The sequence below is a fragment of the Mesocricetus auratus genome, unplaced genomic scaffold (assembly GCF_017639785.1).
Source record: "Mesocricetus auratus isolate SY011 unplaced genomic scaffold, BCM_Maur_2.0 Super-Scaffold_100676, whole genome shotgun sequence".
NCBI lineage: Eukaryota > Metazoa > Chordata > Mammalia > Rodentia > Cricetidae > Mesocricetus > Mesocricetus auratus.
Genome location: NW_024429266.1, coordinates 122,623,344 through 122,637,646, shown reverse-complemented (window position 1 = coordinate 122,637,646; position 14,303 = coordinate 122,623,344). Strand labels below are relative to the sequence as shown.

Genomic DNA, 14,303 nt, shown 5'->3' with positions numbered 1-14,303 from the left:
TAGTATATGAATTGTCTTTGGGAACCCATATGACATAGAGTGTAGAGAGCTGCAAAGTGCCGCACCCTTGAGATGATGTGGGCTTCTGCCTTCTGCTAGCCCCACAGCAGGTGCTCTCTATGATAAACAACACCTGTATTTGGTTAAGGCTGGATATCAGGCTTGCTTCCACGTACGTGGACCTATCTGCATGTTCCACTGTGGCATACTGGGGTTGGCCGCCCAAGGGCTTTTAAGCTGTGGGTTGGGGCTCCCTGGTGCTCCCGGGTGAAGAAGATTGTTCAAAGGTTCCTGAATAAACTGCTTAAAGAAGAGTCTGGGCGTTGCATCTTCCTTGCTGGTCAAGGCGGGTGCGACAATAGAGGGATAGTCTCTCATCATAGACACATGGGAAGGGCCTAGGTCCTCTTCCAAATGATATGATAGACTGATAATCTCCCATGAAAGACCCCTTGACCAGCCTCAAGGATTTAAGCTGGAACCAAACTCAAGGTGAAATTGAATTTAGATTTCAGTTCTCAGAGAGGAGCAATACAAGTGTTTCTCTCAACAAAGTGTCATTTATCAACAACACCCTTACATTTAGGAATGAGGTTCAAGGTCTGAATAAGCCCCAAAATGTCTAAAGGACAAATCTTGAAACCACCCTTCTCAATCATATGTGTACTCATCCAAACTTGCTCAAGTATGTCCAAGGATAAAAAGGTAAAATCTCACCCTATCAAAAGTATACAAATGTACGAGATGCTTGCTTAGCCAATTACATTTTAGATGATATAACCATCCCTAAAATTCCTCTAGTTCACTTACAAGGAGCTTTCATGTTTCCCTTTAGGCCATAACGATTTTGTACAGGTTTTCCAAATCTTGTGTGCTGGTATAGTAATGAACACTCTTTGATTTTACATACTATTTGAGTCTCAGACTTCCTTAAGAATTTTCTCGGACCTTTGCAAATCCAACAACAAGAAACACTGAGAAAAAATGTGCACAATACTTTTTAACATTTTTGTCAACTTATTACCTATTTTCCAAGAAATGAAGATTTCATGGAAATGTAAGAAAACTGATTTCTGTATAAAACAACCAAAACTTTATACTATCAGATTGGCAAATATGCTGTCTTCAAATTCAGTATAATTTGCAGTCTTTATTCTGGTTAAGCTATTTACCTCCCGTGTTAATACTTTTTTTGTCATTTCTGTTGTGTATTTGATTTAATATCTGACAACAATTTGTCATTATGTATTTACCTACTGTATTTAACTATATAATAAAAAGGCATTTAAAACTTCACTGTATAGATTTAATTTATACTTATATAATGAATTGTGAATTTGTTAGTATTGGAACTCATGGCTAACAAGAATTATCAAATAGACAAGAGTAGAATGACAAGGATGTTTTCCCTTTTGATGTTTTATTATCTAGCTTTCCTTCCTGTTGTTAAACTGTGAGATGTAATCGTTCTTCCTTTTCACCACTTTTTCTTCTGCCACTAAACAAACCTTGTCCACTGGAAATGAAATTGGAGCCATATATTTAAACATTTCAGTGACCATATTAAAAAGTAAAACAGAATGATACTTCCTTGTCATTTCTAGGAGACAACTTTACAGAAGATTTCTTGGTAGTCTGGATCTTACATTCTTCCATCTCCCTCTTATATGTTCTCTGATGCAGAAATTGTATGTACATGTATCTACTGGGGATGTGCTGGACAATTTCTCTCTCCATTTTGACCAACTGTAATGATCTCATGCATATTTGAAGGTGAGTAAGAGCTACATTTATTTGTGGGTCTAATGATAGGCATAAAAGCAGTTAGATATAATACTGGTTAATTTAAAATTTATTATTAAAATCATATCAAAATAAATCCTAGCTATGTAGTCATGGTGCACACCTTTCATCAAAGCACTGCAGATGCAGAGGCAGATAGATCTCTGTGGGGTCTAGGGTACCCTGGCCTACAAGGTGAATTCGAAAAGAGCCTAGGCTACACAGAGAAATTCTGACTAAAAAAAATCTTACTGAATAAAACATCCTAAATGATGAAGAAATTTGAGAAGGAAGAGATTTGCTGCTGTTAATCAACCAAGGAGGTCACGCATAAGTGCAGAAGTAGGAACTGAGGCTAACTGACTTGTTCCTCATGGTTTACTCAGCACTATCTAGGGGTATCGTGGCCACAGTAAGCTTGCCAATTGCACACCAGCAATCATTAAAGACAATGCCCTACAACACTTCTCACAGGTCAAGTGGATGTAGACTTCTCAATTGAGGTTCTTTCTTGCCAAATACACTTGGTTTATGTGAAATTGACAAAAATTCTAGCAGCTGCAATTATTTGACAAGGCCATGTAGGGAGGAGAGAAAGCTGGCATAGGAAAGAAGGTTGATGTTTATGAGTGTTTCTATGTAGAGTGTGTTGATGGGTGCTGATACCAGTTTTCATAAACCTGTGCCACCTAATTTCACTGCTCATTTCATTAATAACCAACAAATCCCAGTAATAAATTCTACAATGTACACAGAGGTAAGATGGAATGCCAGAGTATGGATAGCTATTTGTTTCACAAGTTCCAGCAATCAGGATTCATTACAAGCCTCTTTGAAAAGACATTATGCTGATGTGGAAAGCATGAAGAAATAATAATAATAATAATAATAATAATAATAATAGTTTTAAGGAGGGGATGGAAGTGGTTCCCAAAATTTTGAATCCATGGTTTGCTTCTATTCATTTTAGAAATCTTAGGTTGAACACAATGTAGCTGTTGATGATGAGGATATTTACATGGGTCAGCAAAATATGGCCTATCTTAAATGGATCAATCCTGAGTCACACAGTGTCTTAACAGTCATTTCTTCTGCTTTGTCATCTGTGTAGGGAAAAGTGGGTGCCTGAGCAAAACACAGAAACAGAAGCTTAAAAAGCTTGCTAAGGAACTCAGTGTTCCAAAGAAGAAAAGCCAGTGCATGTCAACCATAGGAAACATCCCTGTGCATCATACAGCAAACATGAGCATATGAAAATACTCAGAATAATCAGTAATTGACGTTAAAAATGATTAAAAATCACTGGACACATTATAGAATTCAAATGATGTTTTTGTTTGTGTTAATTTCTTCCCATCTAACAACTTGCTTACACACACACTAACAATCAATATAGACAATATATGTTTGAATGCAAATAGGGTGAAAGAGAGTGCTAATGTTTAAATGTGCTTAAATTCTTTAGTCTGTTGGAGTTATGTATTTAAATGAAGAATAATATTTGTGATTTATATATATGTATATATATATACATATATAATAAAAAGTGGCAAAGTTGTGATTGATGTTGTTAACCTTTATAACATGGGGAAAAGCTACTCTATCCTTCATTTTTTTAAGGCAATGGCAAAGGATTTTAGGAAACTCTCTCTCTATATATATATATACATATATATGAATAACTATGGCAAATTAACTAGATAGCCATTTATTATGACTATCAAGTGAATTTCTTTGAAATGCATGAATAGAACTCTATCATCACCATTCAAAAAACAACATACATATGCATAGATATAGATATAGATGTTGCATATGGATATCTGACACAAATAACAACTGAAAACTAAACTAAATTAAAATTTAATTTAAAATTTCTCTGAAATTTCCTATCTATATTCTTTCTGTTAAATCTTATAATAAAGAATGCTGCTCACTGAAACAACTGAGAGACTGAAGGACATGTGAAGAGAACCAAAATTTAGTGGCAATGATTAAACTGACTGAACCTAATGAGATTAGTTATGAATTTATCTTAGTTATAATGTAACCAATTTTTCATCATCAGATGATTCCATATTTAATTTTCAAGGAAAATTATAGAACATGGAATTCATGTTGCCCAGAAGTTTTCTTTTTTAAATAGGGATTTACAATGACATGATTTCTTTTAAATTAAATGTCTTCAACATTTTTTAATTATCTGTCTCTAAGGAGTGACTATTTGTAATTTCATATTACATTTTTATGTGCATTTAATTATTCCATCATAATATAGACTAGGATAAAAATTTAGGTATATACACATCTTTCATAATGAATGAAGGTTTTCCATGAGCTAATTGAGAGGCAAGGATGGTTTGTTTCCACATTATAACTGTGTTGTATAGCATGGACTTTGACTTCAATGCTTATTATATTTGACTCCTGATATTTAAAGATGATGGGAGGCATATTATTGGACATGATATCATTATTGAGGAAAAGTTTGATAATGCCATATGAGAAATAAATTATTTCATATACTATAGGAAAACATTGATTCCTAATTGTGTGTAATTTCTTTTTAATAACAGAAAGATGTTCAAAGATATCAGATTTCCATGCTCATTTTATTTAAAAAGTGATTTATAAAAACCCAAATGTTTTGTTAATTTTGATTATATATATGAAATATCACATTTGTGCTCACAGAAATACATATTAATTAAATTTATTTTCAATATAAAGAGTAATATATAATTGTCTTACTTTATCTGATAAAAGCTGTAGAGAAATACATGAATACACATTTCAAACTTGATAACCTCCCACATAAACCAGCAATCAAGAAAATGCCCCACAGGATTTCACACAGACCAACCTCTTCCTAGATAACATGAGCTTGTGTCAAACAGTCTATATCTCATATGTATGTGCACCAGTGGATAAATTTTGCCAATATGGTAATTTTGTATCACATAAGGTTTACAACTTGAAGATCTCATATGAAAACATAGGAATGTATAAGCTTCCTAAAATGTGAACATCCATATTTTAAAAATATAAGCAGAGTTATTGTGTGTAAGACAACAGCCCCACTGAATACTACTGGCTAACAAGTTTAAAGTTGAGTGACAAGGTCTTCTTATGATAAATAAAACATCTCAAAGTTCAACCTAATGTACACAACCGTTGGTTGAAAATATATTTACTAACTAATCTAGGTCATTTCAAGGTGACAGTTATACTACCCATCATCTCTCTGTATCTATCCACCATCTATCAATCAATCATCTATGTAACATATATCTGTGTGTCTACCTATCCATTTATGTATCTACCAGCCTATCACCTGCCTACTATCATCCTATCTATCTATGCACACACACACACACACACACACACACACGAATAAATACACTAATGCAAACTATATAGTTCATTTACTTTTGCTCATACATCTGTTCCTTTTTTTTTTTTTTTTTTTTTTTTTGGTTTTACAAGACAGGGTTTCTCTGTATTGTTTCGGAGGCTATCGGTCCAGCCCGGCCTCGAAATCACAGAGATCCGCCTGCCTCTGCCTCCCGAGTGCTGGGATTAAAGGCATGCGCCACCAACGCCCGGCACATACATCTGTTCTTAAGTGAGAAGATATTTTATTGGATAAAACATACAATGCTGGAGAAAATGAATTCTCTTCAACATTCTCATTCTCTCGGTCTTTCTCTGTCTCTGTCTGTCTCTGTCTCTCTGTCTGTCTCTGTCTCTGTCTCTCTCTCTCTCTCTCTTTCTCCCTCACTGTCCCCGTCTCTCATTAATCACTAATTGGTTTCTCTCTCCTATTTATGCAAAGTGAAGTCTTAATGAAATTTCCCTATCCTCATCGAGATCTTAAATAGGCCTAACATTATTAAGGTCTTGTTTAAGTAGTCATATTGTTGAGATTGAATCGCCTCAACTTCCCTGTCATATGAAGATGAAACCAGATCAGGCCTCCTGGTTCTCTGTCTCCTATGATCATTCTGTTCTCTATCCTGTGGGATTTCCTAAGCCTTAGGTGTAGGAATTGTGTTGTAGACATATTATTTGGGAGGAGAAACTGATGGGAACTTGTATTTATGCACTTGGACAAACAAACCAACACCTACTGTTTTGCAGGGATTTTTTAGATTTTATTTTAATTCTAAGCAAAAGCAGTTATGGTACAATTCTTAGTCAGTATTCTATTGCTGTAAAGAGACCATGACAAGCCAACACTCATAAATGAAAGTGTTTAATTGGGGCTTGGTTAGAGTTTCATAGTTTTGGCGATTTTTATCATCATTTTGGCTAGTATGGCCACTTGCAGGAATATTGCTGGAGAAGGATCCTCTGGTAGCAGGTAGAGTACCTGAGCCTGACTTGAATATTTGAAATCTCGAATCACACCCCTAGTGACACACTTCCTCCAAAAAGGCCACATGGACTCCAATAAGGTGAGCCTTCTAATCCTTCCCCAGTACCATCACTCCCTAATGATCAAGAATGCAAATATATGAGCCTAAGGAGCTATTTCTATTCACACCGACACAGTACAATTATATGTTATATATACAGGTATATAACATATATTTAATATATTTATATCAATATAAACATTAAACTATATTTAAATATATTATATATTTAATATAACTGAAACAGCAATTAAATATATTAGTTATATGAATATAAATATATTATATAAAATTTATGATATAACAAACTATATATTTACTTTACATGAAATATAGTTGCATCCTTGGTCATAAAACTCTCCTTTTTCCAATCACTCACATACCCCTACTCCTTTTCACAATCACAAATTTCTTTAACTATTATTGTTGCATATATAAATATATATATTTCCATAAGTGTATAAAAGATACTTGCTGAGTTCATTGTGTGTTGTTTCAGTGTATATGATTTCAGGGCTGACAACCTGCTACCGGATAACCAATGAGAGATCACATACCCAAGCCAGAAAATAATTCCACTCTCAGGGATCTCTATTTCTCTGTAGTTCTTTGCATATATAATATTGTTTTAAATCAGCACCACTCAACACAAAAATCTTGGAGTGTGAATGGGAATTATTAACTCCTGCACTGAATGGCATAGGTGTAGGGATGATCTTTCTACTCATGACATCTGGTGATTGGGATATATGAGATGTGTGCATTCATCATACCCACCACCCACTTTCAAGTTACCATGGCTAATGCTGTTGTCATTTATTCTCTTATTTCACCCTCAACCCAAATCATGTTTGCCTTATAACAATTGATACCGAGATAACACAATGGTGTATAAGGTGGGTTATTTTTTAATAAACATTACATTGTATTGTATTCTGATGAGAAAGAAGCAGACATGGTGGGGAATTGTGTGCATGGGGAGCATCTCAGAGGAATTGGGAGAGGGGAAATTGTAATCAGGATATATTGTATGAAAACCCTATTTGTAATGAACATATTTTTAAAGTTGATGAAACATAAGTATTTTCTCACAACATTGTGCATGCCTCCTCTGTAAGAAGCATCACATGTTTAGTGATGGCACCCTACCTCTTATATTTGTGTGCATTAAAGCATGTGTGGTGTTTTCAGGGATATATGTGTATCTGGAAGCATTCAAGTGTGTAAAACAATGTTTCCTCTACCATCCTGCACTCTATTCTTGATAAAGTGTCTGCCTGCACCTAACGGAAAGTTAGCATCTGAGTTGTTGCCATGGTTACAAGCATAGTCTCCACCCTTCTCAATCTAGTGCTAGAATTGATGACAAACAACTGATGCTTCAAGCCATTTTTGTGAGTAGTGTCCGTTGATTTTTATCTTTATATTCAATATTATAATATAATTACATCATTTTTCTTCCTCCAAATCCTCCCATATGTCCCCTATTTCTCTTTTTCAATTACTTGGTGCATTATGCATTCACACATGAGCATAATTTCTTAAATAATTCAACAATTAAATTTTATACAAACAACATTTTCAATATTTGCTGTGCATGCAATTAATTTTGGTGAAACAATTCTTATTTGTAATAAAGCCAGTTCAGATGTACAAATATGAGAATTCACAATCCTGTGGAGTCTGTACACTGTGTATTCATTACTATATTTTTTGAAATATTCTGAAAAAACACACAGAAAAATACACCTGATAAGCCCTAGGAACATTATTATTTTCAAGCTGATAAGTTTCAAAGTTAACAAACTATTTCCCTTGATGATAGGGTAATGAAGGCAGACACTATTTCAGATCTAGAAGAATAATCTATATGATGCACATTAGATACTTTACAGAAAGCCCTTTTGCAATGTGAAATCAATGCATTTAATCAGACACAAAGCCAGTAATGATTTTCAGTAAAAGGAGGTGTGCAGAAGTTCCAAAGTGACAACTATGGACATTGTCGGCTTCCATGATTGAATCAACCCCAAAATTATATTCCAGTGAGTCAAGAACATAGAATAATACCATGTTTCTACTCTCCGGATCACTGCTCCAACTTAGGGCATGCATCTGTGAGGAATAACACCAAAGAAGAAAATATAAAATTACTGGATTTCCTTCATGTTTTTTGTGAGGATTTTACATTAATTTCAGGTCAGTTTGCAAAAACTGGCTTACCTGCCTCATATACATTATTAATATTTTCAATTGGGATGTTGAGCTGACGGTTCAACTTTACATACTCTTTCCACATTTGTTCAGTAATATTTGTTCCCCTTGCTGCATTTCATGAAGGAAAAAATCAGACTAGGCTTTCATTATAATCACACCCAAAGGTCTGAATTCATCACATTGTTATCAGTTGGTCAATCCTGCTACCTGATCCCACCACCCTAGTGATGATGCCAGTAAGACAAATTATTCTGAATTTGGATCAAATGTTCTTTACATGGATAAAAATTTTACATACATTATATCCAAGATGAGGAGAGCAGAATGAAAGATACTATAATTGAGGGAGTCATTATAGGTTTGAGAAGAGAATTTCAGAGATCTACAAAGATGACACCAACTGGTAATCTAAGCAAAAGTAGAGAGGCTATCTTAAATGCCTTCCCCTGTTAATGAGATTGATGACTACCTTATGTGCCATCCTAGAATCTTCATTCATGACTGATGGAAGCATAGGCAAACACCCACAGCTAAACACTGAACTGAACTCCTATATAACCCAGCTGCAGATAGGGAGTAGTGATGAGCAAACAGTCAAGACCAGATTGGTGAAACCCACAGAAACAGTTGACCTGAACAAGGGGAAGCTCATGAACCCCAGACTAATGACTGAGAAGCTAGCATGGGACTGATTCCAGACCTCCTGAGAGTGGGTATTATGGATGAGACCTTGGCAATCTATGGGGCCTTGGGTGTCCCTGGCATACAAATGGACTTTGGGATCCCATTCCACAATGAGGGATGATGTCTCAGCTTGGACCCATGGGTGAGGCTATGCCATGCCTGGAATGACATGACAGACTTTGGAGATCCCCCAAGGAGGGCCTCACTGTTCCTGGGAAGAGAAGCAGGGACATGGTGGGAGGTTGTGGAGTTGGTGGGAGGTGGGGGAGGAGAGGAGAGAGAAGAAGCTGGGATTGACATGTAAAGCAAAATTGTTTATACTTTAAATAAAAAAGTGGGAACAAAAGAAATAAGATATTCAAAGTTATTTTTTAAATTATTATCTGTACAATTCAACTCAAATTTCACACAATTGTGAATGTTTCTTAAAAAAAAAAGAAGAAAGAATGAATAAACACCTTCCTACACCAGAACATCACAGAATGAAATGCAGGTACACATTTATGTGTCAGTTAACAACGAAAAAAATGTCTTCTGCTTTTTGATTTTTACATACCTAGTGCTGCTGTCAGCGTCTGATGGTACGCCAAATCATTAATAAATGAGGCTTCAAGTAGGATGGTGGTGTTTGAGGCAAAATGTATCACAATGTAAAAGTCACTTGGGACTGGGAAGTAATAATTTTTCCTTCATTAGTACATAATACAGATTCTCACATATTCTCCTAGTCTCTTATTTACTAATTGCTTGAGTTTTTAATATTGTTACAACAATTTTGCCACGTCTCTTTCCTCTGTATAGTCAGTCATATAGTGTATACCCCTACACATCTTCCTTCAAATTCATTTCCCTTTTTCACTTATTATGTTTGCATACTTATATTCATCATATAAGTATATATATTATATATAAATTGTATATTGTATCATGTAATATATGAAATAATAATGACTAGTAAGATAAATGTAATATACATTTCTTCACAAACATAACTCTTTGAGTCCACATAATGTTATTTATATGTATCTGATATTTTAGTATTTCTAAAAAACACTTGAAAACAATTCTTTCACAATAATCCAAATATTTCTAGGACAATAAAAATATACATCCATTTTTGCATTAAATTATTGAGTCTGGGAAACATTCCCTTAAATCCTAGTATAAAAAGCAAAAGTCATCTACTTGCCTGTACGTGTCCAACTTTAGCAAAACCTGTATTTGTTTATTTATTTGTCAGTTTGCTTATTAGGTATTTTATTTTGCACACCTTTGCAAGAGTCATATGTGCATTATTTTCTTCAACTTCAACTATGGAGCTTTTACTCACTTCTGTGTAAGCCTCCCTGTGTCTCTGGGTAATAGTAGATTCTCGAGAAATGACGATAGGATTCAGTAAACCTCCAGGTACCTATAATGTTCTCAGTCCCATTCCTTTGTGGGCATTTTACATTATTGACCTTATCTGATGCGGCTCTGTCGTGAAATATATACTTTATTGGTCTTCTATTGATGAAATTATCTATAATAGGAAGCAAAATGGATCGATCAGTTGTCTCCTAAATATGCTCCTCATAAAGACTGTATTGGTTACAGAAAATATAAATAACATCACCAATTCTCAAGCAGAGATACTTACATTTCTTATAGCAGTCAAGCAAATTAAAATTTTCAGCCCAGACCTTGTGCAGTTGGCATTTTCCATTTTTCCTAAACACAATATAACAAATAAAATCACTCATTATTTAATATGTATTATCCCGTGTATGTTTCTGACACAAGAAAAAACTTGTCAAAAGTGAGACATGCCCACTGTCATGTTCTTGTTTTCTGTCATGCTATACCACGGTTTGAAAATATTTCATTAATATGATTTTTTGATTGGTGATTACTATTTTTTTGTGGACCAACTTTCTGTGCACACTGGGATGTGTGGATGATAATGGGCCTCAGACCCATAATAGAAAGGAATTCCTACATCATAAAAGTGACACCGGTAATCTTATTGATGCAATGATAGATATCCAAATACCAGGAAGGTTTTCAAGAAGAGAAGCATTTCTCATTGTCAGGTTATGAACATTGATTTTTTTATATTTACTGTCCCAAATTTTCCTTTAGTTATATTCACATTTATTAATATTTTACATTCAGCAAATATTGTTTTATTTCCATAATTTGTTCTCAACTCCCTGAGTTCATGTTTTTGCTATTTTAATAGAAATAAAAATTAAAATATCAACATGAATTCTAAAGTTTATAATGTTAGTCACAGTGACTCTCAATTCCAGCTACCCTTGAAATACACCCACTTTATCTTCCCATTTCAGAAATGTTTGGGAAATACTCTGAATACCATTTTTTCTTTTTTATTTAACTTTTTTCACATATACAAACAATTACTTCTACTTGATAAAACTTTCTTACCTAATATGGTACTTTATGCTCATACATGTGTAATTCTTAAAATAATTCACTTCATGCATCAGCATCCTAAATTCACTATTTTCATCTGTCACACTCCGAATTTTGGATGCTAGGTAGATGGTATTAAATTGCCCTGAAAACTAGAAATTAATATGAATTAGAATCCCTAAGAACTAAAAATTAACATAAAGTAGTATCAATCAGAGGACCTTGGTTCAAGTCCCAGCACCAACATATTGGTACACAAACTCCATTAACTTCATTTCTTAGGAATATTTATGACAATTGTGGGTGATGCATATACAAAATGCAATACATAGACCAAACACCCACACACATAAAATAAAAAATAGAATTATCAAAAACTTTAAGGTAAAACAACACTTAGAAAAAATAAGTAAATTACAGATTTCAACTAAAAATTGTAATATAAAATCAATTACAAATATAATGTAATAATAGCATTAATGTCAACTTTTCTTAATAGCAATAATGTCAATATTTCTGTTAAAATACCAGACATATTATTTGTAAACATATATACATTTATTTAATAAAGTATAATAGTTTTATATCACACAAAATACAATTAAGGAACATGTATGTTATTTTAGGTTCCTACTATAAAGCAACTTAGAAGCGCATAAATAATCTAAAAGAAAACATAATAAAATCCACATACAAACTACATCTCATGCATATATGGACAAAAAAAATCTTTGTATGCCAAGGTATTAGGATCAAGTTTCAATGGAGAAATCACTCTGATCAGAGAAAGAAGGAGTTAAAGCCAGACCTGTTAAAATGTTTTGCCACTGGTTTCTACATCTTTGCTGAAATGTTTGTGAATATATAGTCAAGGACAAACACTCACTCAAACACCCACAACACAGAAATATCAAGAAATCAAATATCTCTATTGGAAACATAAATGGATTATAATTCATATCAATATTTATCCCACACATTGACCACAGAAGGATGACTCTAAAACATACAGACATTCATACAAACACAATGTGTTTGTCAGGCAGGTATCAGGTTAATTTAGATTTTCTATTATGTTTATAACAAATCATCCCTGGATTCTTGTAGGACAGTAAATTATCTTATGAAATGGTGTACTAATATCCAAGTATGAACATATAGTCAATTATGCTAAAGTGGATAAAAAAATAAGTAGAGAAAATATGGCTCTTTTTTGTTTTGTAAGACAGGGTTTTCTGTGTAGTTTGGCTTTCCTGGAACTCACTGTGTAGACGGAGCTCTTCTTAAACTCACAGAAATCCGTCTACGTTTACCTTCCTGAGTGCGGCAATAAAAGCATATGCCATCACCGCTTGGCAGAAAAATGCTATTAGGCAATTTAGGCAGCTCAAATGAGATAATTATAACCTTAATACTAAAACAAATATATTTTTAAACATGGGGATATATTACACTACAAAAATTTGGGAAGTACCAATATTTTCATAGAATGATTGTCAGGTCAAAAATTGTCAAATTCACCACAGTCATTTTTGCCCCTGAATAATCCCCTGAAAGCCCATCCTTGTACCGGTAAGGGTTCCTCAGTGGCAGACACCAAACAGGCTAAGGGTTCCTCAGTGGCAGACACCAAACAGGCTAGAGCAGAGAGAAGAAGAGCCTTCATCTTCTAAAATTTTCTCTTTCTTCTGGACTAGAAATCCCGAGTTTCTCAGCTGTCAGTGAACTGAGGAACTGAAGACACGAGCAAAGCGTTTCAGTGAGCAGGATGTGCGATGATCTCTCTTTCACTGATCCTTTCATTTAGCTGTTTGTTCTGAATTTTCAGAACAGTCTGCTTGTCAGTATTTAAATGCATGGCATAAGAAATCATTGGGATACAATGTTCCTGAATGTGTCAAGGAGAACAATTCTGGAAGGTTCTGCTTCACTAAACTCTAATCCTATGATCCATGCCAACCTTGGTAACATTATACACATGAAAAAGGACAGTTCGCACTAAGTGTCTCAAGAATATCAACACTGACAGGCGATATATCCTGATTTATACATGACCAAGACCTGAGAGTTACATGTTAATTCCAATTTTAATATGAATAATTGAATATGTTGGAATCATTGAAATTGTATTCCAACTCCAAAAGACATCCTTGGTTACAAGAAGTTTAAATTGAATGTCAATAGCTAAGATTCAGGTTAAAAACGAGTTTCACAAATGAGTCTGTATGCATTTTGTCAAGAGCAATAATATCCACAGATACAGAGATAGAGTTCTTGCCAGAGGATAATTTCTCCCACTTTGTATTTAAGTATACCTCGGGCACATGACATTCACTCATTTAAAATGCCCTTGTATCTGCAATCTTATCTTTCTTTAAGCACCTTCCAAATAAATAATTCAAAAATATATCAGACAAACAGCAATTGTTTGAACATCATGTTATTAGTAAAATAAGCAATAGTGACCACTTGTTAAATGATGTCAATGTCTATGCTGAATTTCAGGTATAAGTCTATGAATTTTAAACAAAAATTCAATTTTAAATGAAAATCAGATGAAAGTTTGTCTAAGATGCATTCTTGTGTTTTACAGGCTGGGCTTGAGTCTGTGAGTTTGTACAAAATGGATTTATATTTCTATACTTTCTTTTTTATATTTTGATATTTTCATTTATAATTTCTTCCTGAAGCTTGGACTTTAACTCTTATGAAGTAATATGTCCTCATAATTTTAAAATTAAAATTGCTTGCCGTGGCTTAAAAATGAAGATCCCTCCACCAACTTTC

At 34.1% G+C, this 14,303-nt stretch overlaps 1 protein-coding gene across 2 annotated transcripts; it reads right to left on the bottom strand.

Moving 5' to 3' along the window:
- Positions 1 to 7,589: 7,589 nt before the first annotated feature.
- On the bottom strand, positions 7,590 to 13,384 carry LOC121137172. 2 transcript variants are annotated; one of them, XM_040739128.1, is made up of 7 exons: positions 13,087 to 13,382; positions 11,529 to 11,668; positions 10,741 to 10,811; positions 10,432 to 10,623; positions 9,658 to 9,768; positions 8,424 to 8,525; positions 7,590 to 8,315 (listed from the first exon to the last, which is right to left on the bottom strand). In XM_040739128.1, exons 1-7 carry the CDS (start codon positions 13,180 to 13,182, stop codon positions 8,290 to 8,292), a joined length of 738 nt encoding a protein of 245 aa, XP_040595062.1. In that variant the 5' UTR covers positions 13,183 to 13,382; the 3' UTR covers positions 7,590 to 8,289. The 2 variants fall into 2 exon arrangements, with proteins under 2 accessions (XP_040595062.1, XP_040595063.1); XM_040739129.1 differs by lacking the exon at positions 8,424 to 8,525 and having other exon boundaries at positions 13,087 to 13,384.
- Positions 13,385 to 14,303: the final 919 nt, after the last annotated feature.

Bases quoted from the DNA above. Each gene is read 5' to 3' on its own strand.
- LOC121137172 (XM_040739128.1), bottom strand. From the start codon at position 13,182: ATGAAGGCTCTTCTTCTCTCTGCTCTAGCCTGTTTGGTGTCTGCCACT. The intron at 11,669-13,086 runs GTACAAGGATGG...ATTAATTTCTAG, and splicing joins CCACTGAGGAACCCTTACCG to TTTTCAGGGCAATTTAATAC. The intron at 8,316-8,423 runs GTAAGCCAGTTT...TATTCCTCACAG, and splicing joins TAATAATGTATATGAGGCAG to ATGCATGCCCTAAGTTGGAG.